The 27,406-nt window shown below is 44.8% G+C and overlaps 1 protein-coding gene across 1 annotated transcript; it reads left to right on the top strand.

The window, feature by feature from the left end:
- The first annotated feature begins 1,460 nt into the window (after positions 1-1,460).
- Positions 1,461-25,668, top strand: LOC308567492 (uncharacterized protein). Its single transcript, XM_081159136.1, has 9 exons — positions 1,461-2,989; positions 4,654-4,806; positions 8,509-8,657; positions 10,883-11,023; positions 11,432-11,577; positions 19,495-19,630; positions 22,975-23,081; positions 25,056-25,168; positions 25,607-25,668. Exons 1-9 carry the CDS (start codon positions 2,810-2,812, stop codon positions 25,616-25,618), a joined length of 1,137 nt encoding a protein of 378 aa, XP_081015262.1. The 5' UTR covers positions 1,461-2,809; the 3' UTR covers positions 25,619-25,668.
- The last annotated feature ends 1,738 nt before the right edge of the window (positions 25,669-27,406 follow it).

Raw genomic sequence — 27,406 nt, 5'->3', positions numbered from 1 at the left:
AAAACAAAATGTTTCGCCCAGCCGGGATGGCTCAGAGGTTGAGCATCGATCTATGATCCAGGGCATCGTGGTTCGATTCCCGGTCAGGACACAGGCCTGGGCTGTGGGCTCGACCCCTGGTGGAGAACATGCACAAGGCAGCCAATCAATGACTCATCATTGATGTTTCTACCTGTCTCTCCCTCTCCCTTCTTCTCTCTGAAATCAATAAAGACATATTTTTTTTAAAATGTTTCTATTCATTTTGAGAGAGAGAGAGAAACATCAATGAGAAACATCGTTTGGCTGCCTCCAGCCCGCCCCTTACTGGGGATCAAGCCTGAAACCTGGGCACGTGCCCTGACCAGGAATCAAACCGATGACCTCTTGGTTCATGGGTCAACCACTGAGCCACGCCGGCTGGGCCCCCTCATAATGATTTTTTACCATCATCATCCCCATGTTACTGATGAAAAAGCTTTATATATGTTATCTCATTAATCCTCACAAATGCCAAAGAGGTATAATAGTCCCACCCTTTTTACAGATGAAGAAAATGGTTTGGGGAAGTGAGTTTGATTACCCATACCCACCTTACAAATACTCGCCAGACCCAGCCAGGATTCAAACAGGTTCCTCTTGACCCAAGTCCTGGCCACCCCTCCCCACCTGCACAGTCTCCCATGAGGCCTTGCCCGTGTTTGCCAATTGCCTGGTGATAAGCATCTCCTGGGATGCTTATCGAAAACAGACACGGGAGTCAGCACGTCCAGTTCTGTTCTCATCCAGAGTAAGTCCCTCCCTTTCCTTCCTGGGGCTCATTTTTGTTGTGTGTAAAACAAGAAGTTAGACAAGGTCTGAGATGGCAAGTAGGTTTTCGGTAGCTGCCAAATTTGGTTGGTCTGCAGCAGCTTCCTGGAGCAAAGCAGTGAGCAGGATTCCGAGGCTACAGGGGGTGATGGCCATGGGTCGGGGGAGTGGTAGGTAAATAACCACCCTGGTCTGCCTAATACTTTCCTATTTTAGCACTCGCAGTCCTGGGACGGTGGGTTATCCTAGTCATGGCTTCCCTGGACTAGACAACCTGTGAAGTCCCATCCATAATTTTGTGATTTTTCCCTTGTCCCAGTACCTGAGTGTCTACATTCTGCTGGGTTCATTCTCTCTTCTAAATTGTTTTTCACTTACAATGGGGTAATTTGTTATGCAGCAATAGGGTACAAATACAAGTGTGATCCAGTTTGAAACTGTGAACTACCCCCATGTAGCTCACATGGCCTCTAACAGATGTTGCTACTTTCCCTTGAAAATCTCACATATCTTTGGTGATGGAAGGAGACTTGATGTGGGGTGGTGAGCACACAGTACAATACACAGATGATTCATTATAGGATTGCATACCTGAAACCTATATGATTTTATTAACCAATGTCAGCCCAGTAAATTCAATTTTAAAAAAGAAAATTTCAAATATCCCAAAGTACCCTTTAAGTTTGCAGCGCCTCCAAGCACCTAAGTACACTAAGTTTGGGAACTGTGTCTCTAAGACACAAAGCATTTCTAGAGACAAAGAGGAATGTTAGAGAATGACAAACGGGTAGATTCCCCCAAGAAAATTGATCAGTTCTAAATTTGTAGGCATCTAAAACATAGCTTTTCTTAACAGCCCCTGTGTCCTTCCAGTTTCTTTGGGATGGTTCACCAGGCCCAGATTTAACAAGGAAAGTTCCTTTTGATGTAAGATAATAAATACATTTCTGAATAATCTGTAGCTGCAAACTTCCCATGTAGTGAAACTCTAGTAATTCCTGTAAACTTTTGTCTCTGTGAACCCAGTTCAGAGACCCAACCATTACCTTAAGTTATCACATAGAGGGACCCTCCGGGACTGGGTAATTTAAAGGGCAAAATCAGTACTGATTGGGTCACTTCCTGTGGCCAGCTCAATGATAACAGCATCAATTATAGCATTAAAGTTTATTGAGCACTCCCACTACAAGCCAGGCATTGTGCTAAGTGCTTTATAAACTTATCTCACTTAATCCTATGACAACCAAATTCCATTTTACAGATGGTGAAATAGAGGCTTGAAGAGGCTTCATAACTTATCTAAGGCCACCCAGTGAGTCAAGTGGTAGAGATTTGACTAAAATTCAGGTCTGCTCCCCTCCAAAGCCCATGTGCTTAACCACTGTGATAAACTGCCTGGCAAGAGTTGTCTATAAAGAGAATTATGCTACTTTTATTTATTTATTTTTAAATATATTTTTATTGATTTCAGAAAGAGGAAGGGAGAAGGAGAGAGAGATAGAAGCATCATTGATGAGAGTCATTGATGGGCCACCTCCTGCACACCCCCTGCTGGGGATCAAGCCCGAAACCCAGGCATGTGCCCTGACCGGGAATCGAACTGAAATATCCTGGATCGTAGGTCAATGCTCAACCACTGAGCCATGCCAGCTGGGCTTATGCCATTTTTAAATGAATATGTCCTCTGTAACATTTAGTACCCGCTAGTAATATTATGTTCCTTTGTAATTGAGTTCCATGAGTTCTGCCCTCATTTTGAAGAATCGAAAAGAAAGAACATGGATCCATGAATATAGAAATTGGAAATTGAAAAATTCCACTTGACTGTCTCTATTAATTCCCTAGTCCCATTTTAAGATAAATGAAGCGCTTTAACTTTTTCAGAGAAGGGTGCGCAGCAATATTTTCCAAGTTAGGGGAGAGGATGCAAGCTGCTCCTTAAAAATTAGATACCTGTGCATTGGGTTTCAGAGCGAGTTACTGTTTTCACAACCAAGTGGAATCCAACACTTATAAAACAATGCCAAGAGAAAAGACAGGAAAAGAGAAAAGTAAAAGAGCGCCCCTGCCTGTCGTTCCAACTCTTCAAAAGTTCCTGAAAACATATGAGAAGCACTGTGCCCAGACGCAGACGTCTGTGTGTCCAGCCATCAAAAAGGACTTGAAAACCAGCATCGACAAGGAACAGATGCTCAGGAAGGTGAGCGGATGGTCTCCTTTCTTCATTCTTCTCAGAAATTAAGGTTTACTCCCAAGGAGCATGGGGCCCCTCAAGCCCAGAACTGGTGGTGTCCCGGCTCTGTATTCCTGGCTCTGACACCGAGGCCTACTGAGCATTTCTCCTACTTTGCCGCTCCTACCACCACATCTGCCCACCCCAGCCCTCCCAGCCCTCCCAGCAGGCCGGCCATTCCTCAGCCTGCCCCCCCCCCCCCACCTCGCAGCCCAAAAGCACCACTTTTGTGACCAGTGCAGCACCTCCCTCCCCAGCAGCCCGGCCACCCCCACCTGATTCCTCCAAGTGAATGTCTTCTTCCCTTGAAGGCTGATGCGTCCATGGCATCGGGCCAGGCCTGCGGGGCCCATGCCTCCCATCTCCCTTAGAGTGCGGCCGGCAAACACATCCTTCTGACTCCAAAAGCACTGCATTTCCCAAAATCCTGATGTCCTATTTCTTCTGAGATTGCATCTAGGGACTGGGCGCGAGGGGAAGAGAGAGCGCCCAGCACTGGAGCTCAGTGGCCCGCTCTGGGGAAGGGGCCTGGCGGAGCAGGAGGGGTCTAGCGCCCAACAGCAGCGGGCCAGCTTCACAGTTTTCCATCACCGACGCAGAGCGGCTACGTTCCCATAACCAAATCCCTACTGGTTTTCTAAAGTGCTGAGTGCTGAACAAGACAACAATTTAAACAAAATTAGACTCAGGCAGGTACTTAAGAAAAAATTAAAAGTTCATTATTTAGGTGACTTTGACCCAAATCCATCCCACCCATATTTTTCTTGAATGTTTTTGAGGGGATGAGAGGATGACTACATTTCACCCCAGGCAAAAAGACCCTCCCTAAGTCCCTCCCTTACCATCTCTCTCTCTTTCACCCGAACTTCCCAGGGCAGCTGCCCCTCGCCTCTCCCTCCCATCCCTTCCCCCTCCCTCTCTGCCTCCTCTGCTCCCCTCTTTCCTGTCTGTTCTAGGTCTTTCTAGTTCCTTTCCCAGTTGCTTCTCTGGGGTTCCTCTCACATCACCCCAAGGGAGGAGCTTCCCAGAGCCATCCTTTTGGTGGCAAAATAATGACTAATTTATTTTTTTCTCCTGTAATTCCTATAATTAGCCTCCACTGCTAAATCATAAAGATTAAGCATACATCTTGTTCAAATTTATCGTCCCCTCAGCAATGTTTTCCACACATTTTAAATTACAATCACTATCAGAAATACCATTAACATCACGACCCAGTATATCAGGATTGGTGGGTTGCTTTGGTTGGGTTCCATTTTGATTTTGAATATCATTAAAATAAATGTCTCATAAGACAATTATTTCTTACTGCTTAGAATATACTCAGATAATGTCTCTTCTTTCTTATTTCATTAAAGAAAAAAAATCTGGTTTCAATGAAATTGATTTCCTGACCCAATAACCTGCTGGGAAAAATCTCTGCCGTGTAAGGCTTTTCATGGGACTGTGCCTATATGGCAGGAATTTCATAAGTTTGTGTTGAGGGCACTCCAATGCACACCTGTTCCAAAATTAATAACTATTTAAAATGTTCTTCTAATGTTGTCTAATGACAATATTCTTCCTCCATATATTCAGATGCAGGAATGTCTCACAACATGTCCACCTGTAGTTCTTCTCTTACCCTCCAGTTTATACTTGTAAGACCCGATGACTCCCCGCCAAGCATCCTCCCGATTTCCTTGGAACCTTTGCTCATGGCAATTCGAGATGAGCGTTACACACTGGGGAAACAGATCTGCATCTGGGGCTTTCAACTGAGCAACCCGGAGATTGCCAGACTCGTGAGTCATGCACTTTAAAAATGTTTAATCAGTTCATCTTAAAAGTGGATATAAGCATATTATGTCATGTACTCCAGCTATAATTCATTTGATTTTCGACTAACATATGCCAAGGTTTTCTTTTTTTTAAATAACACACAAAAAAACCAACAATGTATTTTTAATGAAGCATTTCAGACAGAAAAGTGCAAAAAATAATAGAACTGACTTCCGTGTATATTTCATGAAATATACTTTCTAAGGAATAAAAATTGCAGATTTTACAAATACAATCGCTAAAGCTTCCTCTGACTTCTTTCCCCCCATCTACTTCCCAGAGGTACCACTAGCCTAAAGTTGATGTGTGTCAATCTACTGCTTTAATGATGCTCTCAAAGGGAAAGCTGGCTTCAGCGCCCTGCATACTCCTCTAGGTTCGCACCTTGTCTCATTCATTGACCCTTGGGGATTCCTCACTTACCTGCCAGTCAATCAGTGCATTTTAAAATGATACATTTTTTAACACTCTGAGAAGAAAGCATAGAAGAAAAGCTTTATGATGTTGGATTTGGCAATGATTTCTTGGATATGACACTAAAAGCATAGGCAATGAAATGACTACATCCACATTAAACACTTCTGGGCATCAAATGACACAGTCAACAGAGTGAAAAGGCAATCCACAGAACGGAGGAAAATGATTGCGAATCATCTGCCTGATAAAGGGTTAATATCCAGGATCCACAAAGAACTCCTACAACTCAACAACACAAAACAAACAACCTGGTTTTAAAAATGGGCAAAGGAGTTGAAAAGGCATTCTCCAAAGAAGATATAAAAAAGACCTATAAACACAATAAAGATGCACACCATTATTAATCACTAGAGAATTGCAAGTCAAAACCACAATGAGGTACAGCCTCATGTAAACTAGGATGGTTACTATTTTTAAAAAAGCAGGAAATAACATGCCAGTGAGGATGTGGAGAAACTGGAACCCTTGTACCCTATTGGTGAGAATGTAAAATGGTGCAGCCACTGTGGAAAACAGTATAGAATTTCCTCAAAAAATTAAAAATAGACTTACCATACAATCCAGCAATTCCATTTCTGGGTAAATGTCCAAAAGAATTGAAAGCAGGGTCTCAAAGAGATATTTGTACACTCGTGTTCATAGCGACACTCACATAGCCAAAGGTGGAGACAACCCAAATTGCCAGGCAAATGAAGAAACAAAATGTCGTGCAGACACACAATAGAATATTATTCAGCTTAAGAAAAATTCTGACACATGCTACAACATGGACCTTGGAGAACTTAGTCTAAGTTAAATAAGCCAGTCACCGAAGGACAAATACTAAATCATTCCACTTATATGAGGTCCCCAGAGTAGTCAAATTCAGAGACAGAAGGTAGAATGGCAGTTGCCAGGGGCTGGGGGGAGGGGAGAAAGAGTGTCGTTCAATGGCCACAGAATTTCAGTTCTGCAAGATGAAGAAAGCTCTGGCGGTGGTCAGTGGTGATGGTTGCACAGCAGTGTGAATGTACTTAATGCTGCTGAACCGTACACTTAATGATTCAGATGGCACGTTTTATGTTATGTATATTTGGCCACAATTTAAAAGTAAGTTTTATTTTATTTTATTATTATGAATATGTCTTTATTGATTTCAGAGAGAGGAAGGGAGAGGGAGAGAGAGAAACATCAATGATGAGAGTCATTGATCGGCTGCCTCCTGCACACCCCCGGCTGGGGATCGAGCCTGCAACCCAGGCCTGTGCCCTGACCGGGAATCGAACCGAAATATCCTGGATCCTCGGTAGATGCTCAACCACTGAGCCATGTTGGCTGGGCTAAAAGTAAATTTTAAAAAATATTTGAGCCCTAGCCTGTATGGCTCGGTGGTTAGAGTGTCAGTCCACAAACTGAAGGGTCCTGGGTTCAATTCCAGTCAAGGGCACGTACCTTGGTTGCAGGCTCAGCCCCCAGCCCCAGTTGGGGCGCTTGTGGGAGGCAACTAGCAACCAATCGATGCGTCTCTCTCACATCGATGTCTCTCCCTCCCTTCCACTTTCTCTGAAAAGCAATGGAAAAAAATATCCTCAGGTGAGGATTAGAAAAATAAAAAATAGTTGAAGTATATAACCAGAATTTTTAGTTGTTTTTATGCAGAGGGTCAGTCAGGATACCCAGTGCATTCAAGCCAGAAATAGAATGCTGCCCTGCATGTTAAAAGCTACCCTCACAGTCCCTTAACATGTAGCCCTCTTGGTGACAGGAGGCTGCTGAGAAGGTCTGTCGCAGCTGGCTGCGGTCTTGCCCACAGCGGGGCTCATGCCCAGGGAGTGAGGCAGCAAACCCTGTTGGGATCCCCAGGCCCCGGCAGAGCCTGTTCTGCACGGACCAGCATGAGCGTGGGCGGGGACGTGCCACATTGGCTCCCGCGTCAGAAACAGCCGGCGACCTCCAATCCAGCCCTCGGGCTCCGCGTTCTCTCATTAAAGAGGCCTCGGGCACCAGCTCTACAGTTGAGGTTGCAAGTGCTTTTTCATTCTCAGCCGAGGTATAATTTGGAACCCTATCTCTGACCAATGTGTCATTGCCTCAAAAAACCCCAAATCCTCCAAACCTCACCAAAGCCTCTCTTAGGCTTAAATTCGGAACTGGAGGAACCCTCGGGTCATGGTGATCCTAAAAGGCTGCCTTCATGATTTTTAGCTTTAAATACCCCGCCCTACAGGAAGGTAGGGATTTAACTGTGCCTGGGATCATTCGTCACCACAAGAAATGACCTTGCCATTGACCCTTCCATTCAGGAACCCAGAGAACTGGGGACGGCTTCAGACGCTCATGTGTCGACCCCAGTCCAGCTGCTTCAGCGTGAGCGGCACCTAGTTGCTGGATTTGCACAGCCTAGTTCTGAGCAGACCTCTGAATCATAATATTTATAACTATGAAATTGAATCATTGATGAGATCATTTAACTATTACAACTTTATCTAATTATAAGACTGGCACAGCAATACTTCTCTACTATGAAGAGCCCAAGCACAGAGGATAAACATTTGGCGGGCAGCGTATCAGCATCTGTGTTCCTTTGGTAGCGCTGCCTCAAAGCGCCACAGATGGCACTGCTCAAACAACAGGAATTTATTTTTTCACAGTTCTAGAAGCTAGAAGTCTGAGCTCAAGGTGTCAGCAGGTCTGGTTTCTTCAGAGGCCTCTCTCCTTGGCTTATAAATGGTCACCTTCTCTCTGTGTCTCCACATTGTCTTCCCTCTGCACATATCTGTGCCCAAATTCCCTTTTCTTATAAGGACACCAGTCAGATTCCATTAGGGGCCACCCTAACGACCTCATTTTAACTTAGTCACCTGTTTAAAGGCCCTATCTCCAAATACAGTTACATTCTGAGGTACTGGGGGTTAAGACTTCAACATATGAAATCGGGAGGGGAGGGACACAATTAGGCCATAATCACATCTAAAAAGATATGCTACACATATATCTTATCATAAAGCTTGGTGTTTCTCATATAATTCTTCCATGAGTCTTCATTTTTAAGGGAAATTATTTTATTTTCATGCCTTCTCCTTGGGTAATTAGAAAGTTATCTCGGAAGCAAAAATGTTGAGGTAATTAACGTAAGTTACTTTTAAGTAACATAAAACACAGAGCACATCGGTCCTTATTATGTAAGCAGTTTTGCCTTGCGCTCTTAGGCTTCGCTTCTGGAGTTGAAGGGGCGCACAGCCTGCCCACTGGCCACCCTGGAGCTCATCGACTGCAGGATGGATCCGTGGGCTCTAGGGAGACTTGGGCAGGCTCTGCAGTGCAGCAGATTGCATTCTCTTGTCCTCGATTACTGCAGGTAAGGCCCTTACTGCTGTCAGCTGGGGGAGGCAGGGGCGGGGAAGGCAATGTCCCATTTCCTTGTGTCTCATCAAGTCATCACTGGAAGGGGACACTTTCAAACCTCCTTAGAGTTAATGCTCCTGAGTAGATGTCAGGGTTCTCAAAAAGAGTCTATTCATTCATTTATTCTTTCAACAAATACTTTGTCCAAGGCCTGCCTGTGCAAGACACTGGGCTCATTGCTAAGGAAGCTGCGAATATACATAAGGTGATGCTGCTGGCCAAGGGAGTCCTCAGGGTAGCAGAGGAGAGGAGGCCGCTCTTCTTGATTACGCGGGATGTAAGGTTGAATCTGAACATCACAGAAGATGTCCAGATAAATTTTAGCAGTAGTTTGGATAAGGGAAACCACAGCTCTTGAGGTGATGGGATTCACCAGGAGAGGAGGTGGGAGGAGAGGTATGGGGCTGGGGAAGAGCAGAGCAAGTCCTTCAGAGGCTGGGCACCAAGCATGTCAGGGGGGCTCAGGAGGCAATAATAATAAAAAAAATAATAATAATGCCAGCTAATGGTGCTTGAATGCTTACTGTGTGCCTAGCACAGTGTATGAATTATCTCATTTACCCTCCCGACGATAGATATCTACCAGGGCATATAGATGTATGACATGTAATGCTAGGAATGTACTATTTTTAATCCTTGATATAGATGAGGAAAGACTCAAGGGATTAATTGGCTTATTCAAGGCCGTTCAGCTCTTAGGGATGGAGCCTAGATGTGAATCCAGCTGTCTGAATCAGAGTCCACCTCTGATCCATGATCCCAGATTGCTGGGGGTCTATAATTTACCATCCATAAATAATTTCAAGCCGTTCCTGTTATCTGGGGTAGTCATGCCACCTCTGTGACCTGTAGCAAGATGATCTCTTCTGCTTCCCACGTCTGTGATTCTTTGGCTCTACCCAAGGAGCCACCGGGTGGTGCCTTGTACTCAACAGGCCAATGGGCTGTGAAGTGGAAGAGATAATTCACACCTGAGAAGTGGTGCCACAAGACAGAGGCCCCAGTGGAGAACTAGGGCCCTGGCGGCAGCAGTGGGCAAGTCCATCAGCAAAAGGTGGGGAGGGGGAGTATCCTGTGGGAGGTTCTCCAGGATTCTGAAATGCTGGAGGAGCCTTAGTCAGGGTCTCCAAACACAGAGCAGCAGAAGGCAGGGTCCTCAGGACGCCATGAGTGGCTGCGGGCTCGGCTTGGGAGTGTTCCCAGTCTCCCACACTGCACTGGGCAGAACCAGCCCCATCACTAAGAGACGTCCCCCTAGACCCCAGCTCTTGCGCTGGACCCAGAAACCTGCACTGGTGGGAAGAAAGAAGGGATTCCCATCTCTAGACCTGTCAGGGCTGGGCAGTCAGGAATCACCACCGAGCCTCAGCACTGGTAAACTTGCAGGTGGCCTCGGGGACCCGGAGTGCTTTCCTTGCTGACTCCCCTAATGGGCTGGGAAGCCCACCAGGCAGGAGGCCCTTCTTTCTCATCCACAGCTGCATCCCATACCCACCAATGTAACTGGCCCTCAAAAATTATTGTTGAATAAACAAATAAATCTTAAAAGTTATTTCTATTAATACTACTCACCTCGTTTTAAAGTTCAAGCTGACAATCCAAATTCCCTCAAGATGTCCCTTTGCCTCACTAATCCCAGCATGCTGACCGAATACCTGCCCTCAGAGGCTGTTGCTGGCATGAACGAGATGCTGTAATTGCTTTCACCCTGCAGCAGCCTCTAAGGACAGTGCAGTCCCAGGGGAGCAGCAGCGCAGGGCCACGGAAGGAGGGCCAGGAGGTTGGGCTTGCCTGAACCCACTCTGGACATACTTTAAAAGGCCCCTCCTCAGAGTCCTGGTACCATTGAGTCCTCCCGGGCTCCTTCATGCCTGCCAGCTGGGCCATCCCTCGTGACTGCAGGGTTCAGAGCTTGCTCGCCATCTGCTCCCTTGAATGGGTATCAAACCATCCGCTGCTCCCTTTGCTGAGAAGGCAGACTCCAGGTCTCCCTTCCTCTGCACACAGGCGACCCCCTCTGTCCACCCAGCCACCGCAGAGTGGGCCCCGGCCCTGAAAGCCCAAATTAAGGATCAGCAAAAGTGCCTGTGACTGCCCTAGGGGTGCCTGAAAATTACTAATCTAGTGGGTGACATAGGTTTTAAAAGTCATTAATTTGTTGCTGTCATTTCTTTTTAGATTTGAAAATGAAGACATTGAGAGCATTTTCTTAGGCCTGGAGAGCAACCGAAGGCTTCAGGGCCTCAGCCTGCGCTATTGTGGCCTGGGGCCCCAGAGTGGGCCTGGCCTAGGCTCTGTCATACGCCACAGTGCCATCTGGTGAGAGGTGCCCCCGGCCCCCACCCACACCTTGGCGCTGGTCTGTCTGGAGTTATATAACCAGGTTATTTAGGGAGCCTACTAGACCCAAGTTCCCTGATTTTTCACTATATTTCTAATATCTTTTCATCTCCTCCAGTTATTTTTGTTTTCTTTCTCTTAATTATAAGAGCAAGATCCTTTACTTACATTTGCACATCAGGGGTGTTGTGCTAAATGCATGTCTCTGGCCAGCTAACAGGGTCATCGGGTTTATTTTTTATGACATGGGTCTATTAATTCTCATGGTCATTTATTATTTTATGAGTAGGTCTAGTATTATCATTTTATTTTGTGAGTGAAACCTCAAATCCAGATTTGAGGAGTGGAAATAACATCAAGTGACCCGTGTTCTGGCCCCTTCCCCAGCGAGCTGCACCTGGATGGCAATTACTTGCAGTGCTCCGGAGCGGGGGCCCTCCTCAGGCCTATAGCCGAGCACGCAGAGATGCGGGGCAGAGGCCCGCCGGCCACAGCCTCGCCGGACTCCCCGGGTCCCCCTCGCACACTCCCAGGTAAGCGCTGGAAAAATGCATCCTGAACTCTGTTGGGGCTGCCTGGAAGGACAGTGCTTTTCCATGAGAAGTGACCTTCCCAGTGGTCAATCGAGATTCTTCTTCCAGAGAATGTGTGAGACAGAATAATGGACCTCCCCAAATATCCTTGAGATTATCTGCAGATTCGGATCTCCAGAACCTGTGACTATGTTACCTTCATGGCAAAAGGGACTTTGCAGATATGACTGAATTAAGGATCTTGCTATGGGGGATTATCCTGGGTTACCTGGGTGGGTCCAGTGTCATCACAGGGATCTTTATAGAAGGAGGCAGGCCCTGGCCAGTGTGGCTCAGTTGGTTGGACACTGTCCTACACGCCAAAAGGTTGCCTGTTGATTTCCAGTCAGGGCACATGCCCAGTCGGGCTCAGTCCCCGGTAGGGGGCGTGCAGGAAGCAGCTGATCAATGTTTCTCTCTCTTGTCCTCTCCCTTTCTCTGAATCTCTAAAAAATCAATTTAAAAAATATTTTTAAAAAAATAGTTAAGCAGGGTTTTACTGGCTCACATAACTGGGGTGTCTACAGGTGGTGTGATCTTCAGAGATGGTTGAAGTCAGGGGTTCAAACCATGTCGTCAGGAGAACCTGACTTTGCTGCTCTTGACACTACTTCCCTTCTGAGGGTTGGCCTGTCCCCATGCAGACATACTTCCTCGAGCAGAAAACAGCCATTGATGTATCTGCCAGCAGTCACAGGGCTTTGTCATCATGACCTGTAATCAACCAGAAAGTGTGAGTCTCTTTCTTCCGGTGACTGTGGGTCAGACCCCACGGGAAAGCTCTAATTGGCCCTCTTTGGATCACATACCTTGGACCAAGCCCTACAGCCCAGGCCATGGTAAACCACAATAGGTCAGGACTGATCACACTCCCCTTGGGGGCGTGGGGTGGAGCACTGTGCCTGGGTGTCCTACCAGAATCACAGGCTCTGCAGTGAGGAAGCAACAGTCCCCCAAAAAAGTAGATCGATGAGGGGAACAGATGCAAGACAGATGAGAACCAACAGCTGCTTACTCCTCTATAAAAGGCTTATCATTTATTTTAATAGATCCCAATACACATATTCATGACATATTTTAAAGCTGACTATTTTAATCATTGGTAACATCAGCACAGACTTAGAGTTAGACCTGGGTTCAAATCCTACTCCAACTGTGCATGACTTAGGGCGAATCGTCATGTTGATCTAATTTTAGCCTCTCTCACTGCAAAATAAACATCATTATAACTACCCCATAGCGTTTAGTGAAGACTAAGTGATACAACGTGAAGCAGTTAGCATGAGGCCTTGCACATAGTAAGTACTTAAGGGTGTTAATCATCACCATCACCATCATCACTATCGTTATAGCAGCAACAACCGTTTCCTGTGAGAGTAAAATCTTGAAGCATGTTGCTGAACACTGCCACTCCACTTGCTGGAAAAAAGTGGAGATTAAGAGCTGAAGTCTAACATAGAGCATGGTGACTATAGTTCACAATACTGTGCTGCGTATTTGAAAGTTACTAAGAGAATAGATCTTAAAAATCCCATCACAGGAAAAACACTGTGACAACGTGAGGTTATGGATGTTAACTAGACTTATTGTGGTGATCACCTCACAATATATACATATATTGAATCATTATGTTGTACACCTGAAACTAAGATAATATTATATGTCAATTATATCTCAGTTTCAAAAAAACATTATTCTCTGATTTGTCCTAAAAAAAAAAAAAAAAAAAAAAGAGCTAAAGTCAAGGCTACTTTGTGGAAATGAGCTCAAGCATGTGTAATGAACACAGATTCACAAATGCAGCGGTTACCGCCCATTTAGGAACTTCCATGGTTTCAAAATTATACAGGTTATTTGTTGAGTTTGATAATTCAGTCAACACAATAAATATACAAAAGGAAGCTGGAAAACAGTGTTTGCTGTCAAATATTACTTTCCCTCTGCTGTTTTCTACAAAGATTCCTATAAAAAGCCATGGCTGGGGAGAGGCGCTGGCTACTTCTATTTGTTGAGCCTTCCTGATTAAAAAAATTTTTTTTAATTAAGAACAAAAGATTTTTTAAATTGCATTATATTTGAAATCTTTTCATTTAACAAGTGAACTCTTCTAACACACATAAACACAGAGAATGCACTCCTAACCTCACTAGGCTGTGACACCAGAGTGTGAATGACTCCTACTGTGCACCATCCCCCACCCCAAGCCCCCCACTCCCCATCCCTTTGTAGGCCCTGGAGACAGTAAACCCCCATAGAGGTGGATAGTTTGAGGGACAAGTCAAAAAGATCAATACAATTATTCAACCATTAGCTTTTATATAATAGCTATGTTAGGGCCCAGGTCACAATAATGCCTAACTACTTAAACCTGGCACAAAAGTACCAGACTTGCTTCTTTTGACCTTTGTGAGCTGTATATACTCTCCTGCCAGGCCCCCGGGGGATCCAGTGTCTTACAGTTTTCCAGGGAAAAGGTTAGAGCCCTTAAAGAACTGCAGGCTGCTGCCTTCAGTAGTTCTTGCAGTCACACTGATGAAATAAAATGTCCTCGGGGTCATTTTGGGCCAGTGTGTGAGGGGTGTAGTGAGGGATATCCCTGGTCCCTGTCCCAAAGAGTTTACCTTCTGGTCATTGTAGCTGTCTCAACAGAAGATGTGCCAGCTCTGTGTGGCATGCAAGGTGTGCTCCTGCCTTTAGGGGTGTATTAGTTTCCTAGAGCTGCCATAGTAAAGTACCACAGACCAGGTGGCTTAAACAACAGAAACATACTGTCATAGTTCTGGTGGCTGGCAGGCAATATCAAGGTGTTGGCAGGGTTGGTTCCTTCAGGGGGTTCTAAGAGAATGTGTTCCACACCTCTCGTAGCTTCTGGTAGTTTGCTGGCAACCTTCGGTGTTCCTCGGCTTGAGATGCGTCACCCCAGTCTTTGCCTTGGCATTCTCTTTTGTGTGTGTCTGTGTCCAAATTTCCCCTTTTTATAAGGATATCAGACCTCATCTTAAATGATTACATCTGCCATGACCCTATTTCCAAATAAGTTCCCACAAACAGGGGGTTAGGACTTCAACGTATGAATTTAGGAGGAGACAGAATTCAACTCAAAACAAAGGACTCAGAATGTAGTTGAGAAACAGGATACACACCTAGGAAACAACATCAACAACAAAAGGCAGTGTCTGCCAAGGGCCAAATGTGGACACTGGGTTCAGAGAAGAGCATTCTCCCCCAGGTACAGAACAGGGGAGAAGTTTCTGTGAATGAGCTAGGAATTGCTCTGACATGGAAAGAAAGAAAGGACTTCATGAGGAAGGATATAAGTGAGGAAGAAAGGCCTCACCAAGGCAAGCCCAGCCCCCAAATATAGCTGGAACAAGAGGATGTGGAAGGGTGGACCTGGCAAGAGGTGTGGGACACGTTAAGGAGGACTTCAGGTGTCAGGCAGAGTGTTGGACAATCCAGTAGACAATGGGAGCCATTAAAGTCTTCTGTGCCTCAAGCCAATAGAAACGACGTGTGTCGACTATATGTTTATTCTATAGCTTCTCATCAGAGCAGAGCATTTTCATGCTTTCACGCAAAGCAAATATAAAAACAGCTCCCCGCATTGGATAAATACTTTCAAAGTCATAAGGTATTTGGTTGGGAGTCAGTTTGGTCTTGGTAGAAGACTTCTACTTGTTTCTAAATAAAGAGTCAGGTTGAACTGTTATACATCAACCTCCTGGACAAGGGTCCAGATGGTTTCCATTTGCTCCCAATTGAAAACAGACAAACTATTTTTATGCTTGCTCCTTTGTGCACAGGAGGCTTTTGGCCTGCTGCTTGGAAAGTTGAACTCACAATACTGTGCCAGTCAAAATCTCCATTCAGAAGCCTGACACGCTTTATTGTTCCTCTCCAAATGCGGAATTACAAGAATTTGACAACATTACATTTAGCAGCCACGCATAAGTTATTAGAAGAGGCAAAATATTCTATTTCTATGCTAGAAGAAGTCAGATGTCTGTTTGTCCTAGCCAGCCCTGCTGCAACGCACCACTGAACATGAAGAATCTCAGATCAGTGTTCTCAGACTTGAGCAACATCAGAAGCACGTGGGGGGGCTTGTGAAAACACAGATTGCTCCACCCCCCCCACCCCCCCACCCCGAAGGTTCTGAATCAGTAGGTCAGAAGTAAAGCTGGAGAATTTGAATTTCTATCAAGCTCCCAAGTGATGTCGATGCTCTCAGTCCAGGGTCTAACTTTGAGAGCCACCACTGCTTTAGCCTTAAAAGGAAATCACATTGCCTACTTTTGTTTTATTTTGCTCGGTGAAGAAAATCCAAGGGCAGAGTGAGGCTCTTAGATGCCTCTTCTCTGCCATGGAAACCACAGAACAAACAGGGCCCAGGCCCATTTCTTTCTTTTTTTTTTTATATCTTTATTGATTTCAGAGAGAGGAAGGGAGAGGGGGAGAGAGAGAAACATCAATGATGAGAGAGTCATTGATCGGCTGCTTCCTGCACGGCCCCTGCTGGGGATCAAGCCCACAACCCGGGCATGTGCCCTGACCAGGAATCGAACCCTGATCTCCTGGATCCCAGGCTGATGCTCCACCGCTGAGCAAAGCCCAGCTGGGCACCAGGCCCATTTCTGTTCTGGCTTCTCTGTCTCCTCCAGACCCTGTCTGACTCACCTCTTAGCCCCAGGGCTCTGTACCAGGGCTCAATGACAACTGGGGACCCTGGGCCTGGATGGTGTCAACACCCAAGTGAGTGACATCTGGTTTGGCCTATGCCTAGTCCCAGGCTCATCAGGCCCAAAAAGAGCCAGAAAATGGCTAAAGACTGAAAGGTCATCAGGAACAGTTACCTGCAGAGAAGTTATCTTCCCTGAGCTCATTCAGCCCATCCTGTGATGTCACCCCAAGGTCCCTAAAGTTCCTGAAAGACCCAGCAAAGACTCAGGGGTGCCCCATCACCTAAGCATGCTCAGCATCCCAGCTCAAGCTCCACACCACAGCTTTCAGAGGTGTCTTCATCCTTAAGGATTTAAGACTGAGAAGCAAAGTCCAACCATAAAATGCTCAGTCCACAAGCTTGGGATGGATTAGACATTTACCTCAGTACCAATGCTGTCCAAGTGGCAAATTCACTTCCCCCAACTATGGCACCTCTGCTGATATCATAGCCACAGTCCACAGGCATGCTAGCTGCATTAAGGAATTCAAAGGTCAAGTTCCAAAGTCAAGATATAATCTTCAAAACAGCTTTATTAGTTCCAAATCAAGAAGTTACTGGTCATAATCCTGAAATTACTTTACTTGGGATTTTATCCTGGGGTGATGCTAAACAGTGGAAACCTTTGTGGACAGGTTCCAAGGTCTGAGGTGTGAATCACCCAACACTAATTATACTTTGCCTTCTTAAGACCTGCAATCAAGCAAGCACAATTTACAGTCTGGCTTATAAACCTCAGGTCATTCGTTACACAGGCAATCACATATGCTTCTTATTGATGGAAAAAAGCTATTTTTAACAAGTTTAAAACAAAATCAACCTCAAGAAGAAGGTCCTACCAGGACCTGGCATCCACAGATGAACATTTGAGTAATCATTAAGCAAAACCCACCAAAATGTGTGATGCTCAGCTATTCTCATGGTCCCAGAAGAGGCCCAAGAGTGAGGGACAAGCTGAGGAATCTTCTCTGGGGAACTTCTGGTTCCATGAAAATTTGTACTTAACCTTTGGGTGCTGACCCACATGGGGAAAAGAGCTCTCTCTAGAAGGAATGAGAAGAGGTTCATCAACTGGAAAAGAAAGGGCATTCTAAGCAAAGGGAGTCAAGTGACAAAAGGTCCGAGGTGAAAGTGCCTGGAGTGTGGAGCGCTGGGCATGTGGGAAGCGTGACATCTGCCACAGAATGGTCACTAGGGGAATGACTGGAGATGTTGCTGAAAGGCCAGTGGACTTACAGTAGTAAGAGTTAGCTTTTGTCCTGTGTGCAAAGTTAAAGCCACCATGTGTTGGAAGCAAGGCAATGACATAATGAGAATTAGACTCTTGAAAAGAATCTCAGGCAGCTTTGCAGAATATATTTTAGAGAAAGGGACAAATGGACAATGGGAGATGAGTCTGGAGGTTTTCCAACAGCTCAGGGAAGAGAGGAAAAAATACAGAGCTGAGACTGCAGAGATGGACAGAGTCTAAAAATATTTAGGAGGAGAATTGACAACACCTAGTATTGAGTTCAATGAGGATGGTAAGAATGATTCTGAAGTCAGGGACAGTTGAGAAGTCTTTGCAGTTAACCAAAGAGGAAGCACAAAGTTGGGTGAGTTCATATTGGATCTATGGGGTGGCTTCCAGGGGAGACGTGCAGTTGTCAGGAATATGTATCTGATCTTCAGGAAGCCAGTGCGGATGGGGAGACTGCTTACACATGCAGGTTCCCCACCAGGTTGCCCCCATTCCAGTGTTTCAGTGACTTACAAAATCCAGAAATGAAACTGGGAAGCTAGGCCATATTATTTACTGCATACTAAGTGCCTCTGCAACGATTATTTCACCATGCTTCCCAGTCCATCTTTACAATGCATCTAAGACATGAGTATTATCATCTCTGTTTCAGCAATGAGGCAGTTTAGGTTCAGAGAAGTTAGGTAACTTCCTGGGGAGTCGCACAGCACTTTTCAGAGAGAGATTTTAAACCCGGAGATTCTGCCTATTTTACTGTGCCTCTTAGCAGAGTTGGCATTGCTATGCCACTGCTAAGTTCTCTGAGGCAGAGGTGGGTAAATTAAAGTGCTCATTGTTGGTGAACTTGCTTTTGTTTTAAAGTAAAGGAATGTAAGATTAGGTAAAAATAGGTTGAGGTGAATACAGCTGGGGTGGGTCAAATATTACCGGGGGTTGAGCATGGACTCACCCTCACTCCAAGGAAATCGTTTTCCACCCAGAGAAAAAAATCTTGTTTTACTTGAACTTTGGTTAAAGGCCTGGAAAAGGAAGTCCCTGTACTAAGCAGCATCAGCCTTCATCCCCTCTCATGGGCACTGTGACTCACTGGAGGTCAAAATTCTGGAGAGTGGTTTGAACTAGCATTTTCCAACCTGGTCACTTTTCATGGGCGAAGATCACATTGTTACCTCCCTTACCACCAGTTGAAGGGAGATTTGGATCGTCTTTCCCGTGGGGATGTGAGCTGTGCCAGGCCAGTGACGGGCCTGGAAGCCCCCTCCCTCCCCAAGGGCACCAGCTCGTGCCAGGCTGGCTAAGTTGGGGCGTGTAGACTGGCTGAGGCGCTTCTCTCCTCTCACAGGAATGTGGCCTTTGGCCTTGGCCCCACTGGCCTCAGGTTTCATCACGGCTGCTTGCTGGTGTGCCAGAAGGGGGCAGAAAGAAACAGTGCCACATGCCATCAGCAGCCACGTCGTTTATCATTCTGGGCAGTAACCTTAACTTTTCAAAGGCATTTGTATTTGTGAAGAGATTTGATACGTAGAAAAATCACATTCTATGCATGTTCATGAATCTCAAGGCATTACTAGCTACACTAGGGCTATCACTTCCCCAGGATCAGTGGACAACACACTCTTCTACCAAGAAGTTTCCAAAGACATCGATTTTCCTCTTTGGCAAAAGTAAAGGCAGCAATCTAAATCTTCAATGAGGTTTCCTTTCATTAAAAGCAATTTGGGGCTTGCTATTGTAAAGAACAAAAGATGTACTGAGTATTTTTTAAAAGTTCTTAAATTATATTTCCTTAACTATATTACAAAATGCCTCTACCCACACAAGTGAAATATGTTAAGTACTATTTTTAAAAACCAACTTAGATGGTTGTAACGAAGCGAGTATTGTCTAAAAGTAATACAACACTCTAATTTTCTCGTAGGGACCAAGAAAAAAATGAAAGGTTTGGCTGAAGCTGGTCCTTGGTTAGTGAAATTATATTTGGCAGATAATGGCATAGACGGAAAAGGGAATGGAGGAGAAAATGCTTTGTTGGAATTCACTCAAATCTTAACATGGTGAGCAGAAATTTAAGAGGTTTTATTTGTTCCTCTTCCAAAACTAGGTGATTGGGATAAATCATGGGGACAGTTATTTAATCGCAACTTTTTAACAAGCAGTGACCATCTTGGTCTTGGGAGGAGATCATAAGGGAAGGCTTAAAGTCCTAAGGGTCTCCAAGACCTCACTAGAAGCTCACTTAAGAAGTTGGCAACTGAGGAAAGACAGGAGGTATGACATCCAGAATTGTCTTCCCTAAGTCAAGATATAACAGAAAATGTAAGGAATGTGACCTAAGGAAGAAAAGCAGACTACTTAAGAGTGCACAGTCCTTTGTGTTTGATTACGAAGTTGTCCCTGCCTCCTTAGGCGGGAAGAGAGAGCTGGTTCGTTCCTCTCTTCTGGGCCTTTTCCACCTCACCCCTCTATTGGTGGTTGGTGACTTCCTGGTGTGACTTGTGTAGTGAGCTACATGCTCACCTAGAGGACAGACCACCCCCGCCCACGCCCCCCATTTCCACCTTTGCAGGCCCAACACTCACTTTCCTTCTGCCCCTCTCTGCAGGGCTGACAGGCTGGTGCCCTGGAAGTAGAAGTACCCTCTTCATAACCCCCCCACCTCCCTGCAAGCCCAGTTCTGGGCCAGCTGTAGAGCAAATTGAAAGATTATCAAACAGGCTCCAGGAGCACTTTGGGGAACAGATTTATGAATTCTCACCTTTTATTATCTAGAGTCCTGAGTATCCACAAAGGAGGAGCTCAGTGGATAAATGGGGAGGCAAGGGACTTATCTGGGAGCTTGCCAGCAAAGTCATCTCCAGGGGTCTGCTTACTAGGATATGTACTGATTGATGGTGGCATATGCATATACATTTATATTGGGGTAAGATTTGGTGATAGAGATTATGGGGCACTAACCACCTGTATACCCATTGGCCCTATCCAACCTTGGTACCACGTGGGTCTATCCTCACCTTCAGATTAGCTCATCCGGGGACAAGCCATATCATGCCTTTGGTTTGGATGAGCCCTTACCTAGCTCTGCTGCTTAAGTCCACCCCTAAAGCTGGTATCAGTGGCTTCTTTGAGCTTAAGGCAGGAACCCTGCTGGTTACACTTCTTGTTACCCAGGCCTCCCTCTAGTAGGATTTTGTCTAGCAATAGTTTGTGGTGCCAACCCTTGGTCAGATTTTGCTTTCTGCTCTGCCACTAAAGATGACAGCAGAACTGGCTACAGAATTTGTGGGGACTCGGTACAAATGCAAACTCATGAGCCCTTGTTCAAATATTAAGAATGTCCAGATGACAAGAGCAGAGCACTAAGCCAAGTGAGGCGCCCTCTGAGCACGGGCCCCCTGCAGTAACTAACTGCGGGCTCCGTGTAACTGGGCATGTAAACATCACTAACGAGCACCAGCGCTGGGAATCCCTTCCCCATGTGTCTTTAGTTCTGACACTAAACACTTAAATCTTTTTGTTCTCATTTTGAAAGTATAAGAATTGAGGACTACTGGAGATTAAAACATTTTCTTGGTATATTTGAATCATATTTCATGGTTTTTCTTGAGCAGGCTGCCTGAATTCACATTTCTGCTCCACGATTTACTAGCAGTATAATCTTGGGCAAGTTAAATTACATCTTTGTATCTGTTTCCTCATTTGTAAAAATGGGGATAACAGTATCTAACTCAAGAGACTGTTTTAGGGTTATATGAGATTGTATACGTAAAGTGCTAAATACAATGCCTAGGGTGCCAGCTAGCACCTTTATACAAATTGGAAAAAGACCCCCTCTGGGCAGATGAATTAAGGGAGGCACCACCTCTGGCCAATGAGTCAGAGGAAGTTACCCCTTCCAAGTCTATGTCTCCGGGCCCAGAACTTGGCAAGCAGGACTTGGCTGGATTTCAGCCCCACTCACACCCTTGGGAGGCCCCTTTGTGCCAGGCACAAGGATGTAAACATGAGGGTGGTCATGATCACAACTGACACACAGTGAAAGCTCCTTCAAATCATAGCTCATGTGAGACTGTGAAGTGCAGTGGTTAAACCCGTGGCGTCCGAAATCAGACCTAGAAGCAGAATTGTGGAGTTGTAAAGTGTGTCTTCAACACTCTCTGCCCTCCTTCTGCACTCCCCTGCTTCCTCCTTGCAGCAAGCCTGTTCCTGCCTATCTTGTATGAAGGAATTGGAGACAATCAGGCCATTCAGAAAGCCAAAGCTGGTCAAGTCCTGGTTAGACAGACTGTTTCCTTGGGAGCAAGACCTTCAAGAGGGAGACTCTGGCAGAGTCCTTTAGCCCTGGCCTTGAATTCTGGCTGCAGAATCAGTAGAAAGTGTGTACAGGGAGCAAAAGCATCACCTTGTACTCACTATTGACCCTTACTGAAATTTCATGTCCCCAGCACATAGTAAGAATTCAAAATTGTTTTATTTATAGGCTCTTCCAAGAGCAGAGACCATGTGTTAAGTTCCTTTTAATCCCTGCAATGTTAGGCGCATAATAAAATGCATGTAGTAGGTATGTACTCAGTATGATAGCACTGATGGTATTCCATTTTGCAACGTTTTCATAGGTACTGCTGCATTCTGTTTTTACCACAACCTTATGAAGTAGACAAAACATCCCTTTTCAGGCCAATTTTACACTTGAGGAAGGAGAGACCCAAGAGGGCACATGGCCTGCTCGTGATCACATGGTTAACAAGAGGTAGAAGCTGGCTAGCAACCCAGGCCTTCACCCAGATTCCATGTCCATTTAGGATGCAAGGGATTCCCAAAGACAAGTTGGCCCAATAATCCTCAATGAAATTAGAAAAATAAAAGACAGGTAGAGTGTTCATTTTTCATAAAGCTACACTTACTTGCTTTAAAACGCTATCCTTTATTTCAAGACTTTGGCCTTCCTAATTTTATGTAAAAATATTTGTTCTTTTATAGTGTTGCTAGGTGAGAGTTGTTTAGTATTTGACATACCAAAATTTGCCAAGATGATCTTTCTCAGTCCCCCCAGGTTTTTTTATATTTTACTGCTCTATAAAATCTAAAAGACTGGGAAGCCCTAACAATACTATACCATGTTTTGAATAAATAAATAAATGGAAGATTTAAAGCATTTAAAAATCCTTATCCTACCAACTTGCTTAGAATAAGCATCCAAACTAGAGATTAAACTGGAAAAAATTGGATTCAGAATGTCTTCAGTTCAGTTTCAAACTGGGTCAGTGAATCATCTTCGGAAGGGGTGGGGGATGAAGAGGACCTAAAAAGAAAGATCACATTCCAAAATAACTGGATTGAGTTTCTCTGAGTAACTACGCTTGGAACAATGCCATTTTGTTTTGTCATTTCCTTTGGTCAGCCTGATCAAATACTCTGCCCACTTAAGGGAAATTGACCTTGGAAACAATGTGGTTGGAGAAGTGGCTGCTGTTGACATCCTTGAAGCACTGAGAGCCAGAAAGACAGGTAGAGTGTTTTCAGTTTGTGTTCCCCTCCATCTGTACACATCCACTCATTCCTAAATGCTGTACTAGTCACACCATCTGGATGTCCTACAATTCAACTCAGTTCTGACATTATCTGCCTGGAGATAGCATCAGATCCCACAGGTTAAGGGCTCAGTCCCACAAGACTGCTCTCCACTTCAGACATCAATTGCAAGTCCAGGTTGTCACCTGTGCTTCTGAACTGACTGACTATAAACCAGGAGTTGCCATGACCCCCTCCTTGGGCTTGATTAATTTGGTAGAGCCCCTCACAGGACTCAGGAAACCAGTTTACTCACTAGATTACCAGTTTATTACAAAAGATATAAATCAGCAGCCAGATAAAGAGATACCTAGGGTGAGATTCCAAACGAAGGAGCTTCCATCCTCATGGAGTTTGGGCCTTCGCTGTGGCATGTGGAAGCATTCGGGTCCCTGACCTGTAAGCTCTCTGAACTCTTTCCTTTTGGCTCCTTATGGAGGCTTTATTACGTAAATACACATGATTGATTAAATCATTGGCCATTACTGATTGATTCATCCTCTATCTGGGGATGGGACTGAAAGTTCCAACCCTCTGTTCATGGTTGGTTCCTTTGGCAACCAGAACCCATTCTTAGGGGATTCCCAAGAGTCACCTCATTAGCATAAACTCAATTGTGGTTGAAAGGGGCTTGTTATGAACAAGACACCATTTCACCCTGATGTCTCTGAAGCAGGTTTGAGGAACTGGGAACAAGGGACCAAATATAACAAAAGATACTCACACTTCTCTTATTACTCGGGAAATTCCAAGGGTATGGTCATCTGAATGGCCAAATATATATTTCTTATAAATCATGATATCACAGGCCTTTATAAGAAATCAGTCAGAATTTCTGGTTTCAAGTGATACAAAACCAACTCAAACTGATTTAAGTACAAAAAGAAATTTGTTGACTCATGTAAGTCCAGGGGTAGTTCTAGCTACAGCTACAGCTGGATTCAGGACTTCAAATAATGCTACCTACCTCCATCTCCTGGAAGATCTTCATCTGTGTTGACTTAGTCTCAGGTAAGTTCTTCCCACACAGTGACAATTTGGGTAGCATTAGCCAGAAGTTTACATTCTGCTAGTTTAATCTCAAGAAAGAGCCTTCCCCCTGATTTCATTAGGCCATCATGAGTCACATGCACACCTGTTAACCAATCACTGTGCAGGGAAAAGAAATACACTAAGTCGCCTGCTCTGAGTTATGTGCTCACCCCTGGAGGATAGGGCAATGGAACCACAAAGGACACTCAAGATTCTGTTCCAGCCCGGCTGGGCATGGCTCAGCAGTTGAGCATCGACCTAAGATCCAGGAGATCGTGGTTCGATTCCCGGTCAGGGCACATGCCCAGGTTTCTGGCTCGATTCCCAGTTGGGGGCGTGTAGGAGGTGGCCGATCAATGACTCTCTCATCACTGATGTTTCTATCTCTCTCTCTCTCCCTCTCCCTTCCTCTCTCTGAAATCGATAAAGATATATTAAGGAAAGAAAAAAAGATTCTGTTCCAGAAAGAAGCTAAAATGGAAGCTGGGCAAGCAGAAACAAGAGAGATCCACTAAAGATAAAGAGCTGATAAATGCCAGGATCAGAATTTTGCTTTCAGATGATTAAACTGGAAGTAGAGTCCAGGATGGATTTGACATTGGGGAAATCTGGGGTTAGGAAGACTCGTTAGAAGGCTACCACAACCATAGGTAAAATATGTAACAGTGGGAAAAGAAAAGAGAGGACTAGTGGAAGAAATAAATAAATTGTCATGAGTCACTCACATCAAGAGGATATAGGGAAAGGGTAAGTGTGGGGAAAGTTTCCCAGTTAGTAAGAATGTGGGAGAATGGTCCTTTCAGAAGCCTAAGACCCAGTCCATCAAATGGAGTTGTGAGGTATCCTACACATTTACTATTATGTTCTTTCCCCTCTCAGGTAAACTCCCAGTCTTAAAAATTACAGTCACTCCTCAGATCTCTTCAGACACCTTCAGGTCTATTTGGAAAATTAGCAAGAAACCTAAAATTACCAGTAAAAGGAAGAAAAAGGTATGCAATTAAATGCTGGTCACAGCCACCAGGGGGTGTTATATAGAGCCCGGGCATTCAGCTGGGGTAGACTATCACAGCAGATTTTGCACTTGATAACACCATACGAATTTTGGTTCTAGGTAACAGTCCCCTAAACCATCATTCCATTCTGATGAATGATGATTGCTCCAAGGGACAAGTAGTAAGAGAACCACCTAGTTCCTCAATTATTAGTGCGAGCTCTGCCTTCTCTCTTCAGCGGCCCCACTCATGGCCACCCATGTCCTGGTTCCTTTTAGCTCAGAGTGTATCTGAAATGGTGAATTTACCTAAACTCTTTATGAAGCATGTGCTACCTCTTAGGGGGTAATGATTTACATATGTTTACTGTCTATTGTATGAGGTTGAACTTTTTTTTGTTTTTAAATTTATGATTTCCTGTTCATTCTTTTACAGGCTAAAAACTGAATATGAATTCCATATTGTCTTAAGGATGCTATTTCCATGGCCAATCAGACATGCCTATAAAAATATTGCTTGTTCTATGATAATATTTTCACTGTAACCAAGCCCCTTTCAAGCTCTAAAATTTGGTAAGGCCCTGCTGGGTGTGGCTCAGCGGTTGAGCGTTGACCTAGGATCCAGGCGATAGGGGTTCGATTCCCAGTCAGGGCACATGCCCGGGTTGCGGGCTCGATTCCCCAGTCGGGCGCATGTAGGAGGCAGCCTATTGATGACTCTCCCATCATTAATGTTTCTATCTCTCTCTCTCCCTCTCCTTTCCTCTCTCTGAAATCAATAAAGATGTATTTTTTAAAAATAAAATAAAATTTGGTAAGACTATTATATGGAAATTCAAAGTAGTTTTAATCCTATCATGCTTGTCATTTTCTAAATGTGGGTTTCAAAGTAAGCCTTAGTAAAAATAGGTGGGATTCTTCTCTGGGGCTGCTTCTCTCGTGCATGTGAAGTTTATAATTTGAAGTCCTGATTTCTATCTAAGACAGAATCTTCTTTCATAAATATATCTATAGTTGGGAACAACAGGAGTGTTTGGAAATAATTACCACTTTCCAAAAGATAACATACCCCAAATAGGGATCTTACAAAAATGAGGAAACTTCTAATCACTTTACCTCCAATTAAGATCTCAGCTCCATGGGAAACAGAAGGGGTGTGGTTGATCAATGTATGGGTGGTAAATTAGGTTAAGCTGAATTTTATATGCCATGATAATATGGTGCAGGGATGAAAAGCATAGAACTGGGAATTAGATAAATTAGAATTCTCTGGGGAAACCTGTTGCTTTTTGTTTAGATGACTGAGCAAAACCATCTAACAAGGGTCTCAGGGAGGAGTGCTTGGGGATGACACTAAAAGAGTGTATCGGGGCCATATTGTGGCAGGATTAAAATGACCAACTGGGACCTTGAGATTTTGTTCTGATAATTCAGAGCCATGGAACATTCTGATCTGGAGAGTGCCAGGTGGAAAAGGGGATATAGGAAAATTAAACAGCACATTAGACTGAATGGACTGAGGAGGAGAGACGGGAAGGAAGTCAGGACACAATAAATCAGGGACAGGGTGATGAGTTTCAGACTCAGCACAGGCTTGTACCATTTCTTGTCCTGAACCACCCTCTAATCCTTTATTCTTTCAATGACGTTTCCCTCCGTTTCTCTTGCAAACTGCCCAGCTCCCACCAGCTGGGTGCATTCTGTCCTCGTGTGGTTCCAGCCCTCTTTTTCTTATTAGCTATCTAGCATTTATAGCCGTCTCTAGTCAGATGTGTGGTCACGTAACATGAACAGAACACGTGCTGTGTACAGTTCATCTGAGTTTGTCCATAGGGATTTTTGCCTGGCTGATAAAATTTGTGTGGTCAGACTCATGTCTGCAGCCACTGCTACTGCTCTGCTCCAGCTGACAGCTCGTAGGGGTTTGCTTTCTTGCCTCATTTCCCGGCCACCAGAGCCTCCATCTCCCCCCATTTCAAACCTCACTTCTTCCATAAGGCTCTCCCTTACGGCATCAGTCCTCAGGAACTTTTCTGTCCCTTATAGCACTTAACAGGCCCACTCAACAAACAGCACACATTAGGATCTAGTCAAATGTGACCCTGTGTCCATACTTATATTTTTATGTATTTACACATCCTTGTCTTCCCTGCCAGACTCCTTGAGCTTGGTTAGCCCCCACCCAGTCACAGGGCCTGGCACCAGGAGATGAGGCCCTGATGGGAGGCCCAAAAAG

This window comes from Miniopterus schreibersii, assembly GCF_964146895.1.
Source record: "Miniopterus schreibersii genome assembly, chromosome: 15".
Taxonomy (NCBI): domain Eukaryota; kingdom Metazoa; phylum Chordata; class Mammalia; order Chiroptera; family Miniopteridae; genus Miniopterus; species Miniopterus schreibersii.
Note: the sequence above shows the minus strand (reverse complement) of the source record. Positions and strands in the feature narration are given on the sequence as shown.

Excerpts from the sequence above, each read along its gene's own strand:
- LOC308567492 (XM_081159136.1), top strand. The coding sequence starts at position 2,810 with ATGCCAAGAGAAAAGACAGGAAAAGAGAAAAGTAAAAGAGCGCCCCTG. Across the intron at positions 4,807-8,508 it reads ACCCGGAGATTGCCAGACTC|GCTTCGCTTCTGGAGTTGAA; the intron begins GTGAGTCATGCA and ends TTGCGCTCTTAG. Across the intron at positions 19,631-22,974 it reads TTCACTCAAATCTTAACATG|CCTGATCAAATACTCTGCCC; the intron begins GTGAGCAGAAAT and ends TCCTTTGGTCAG.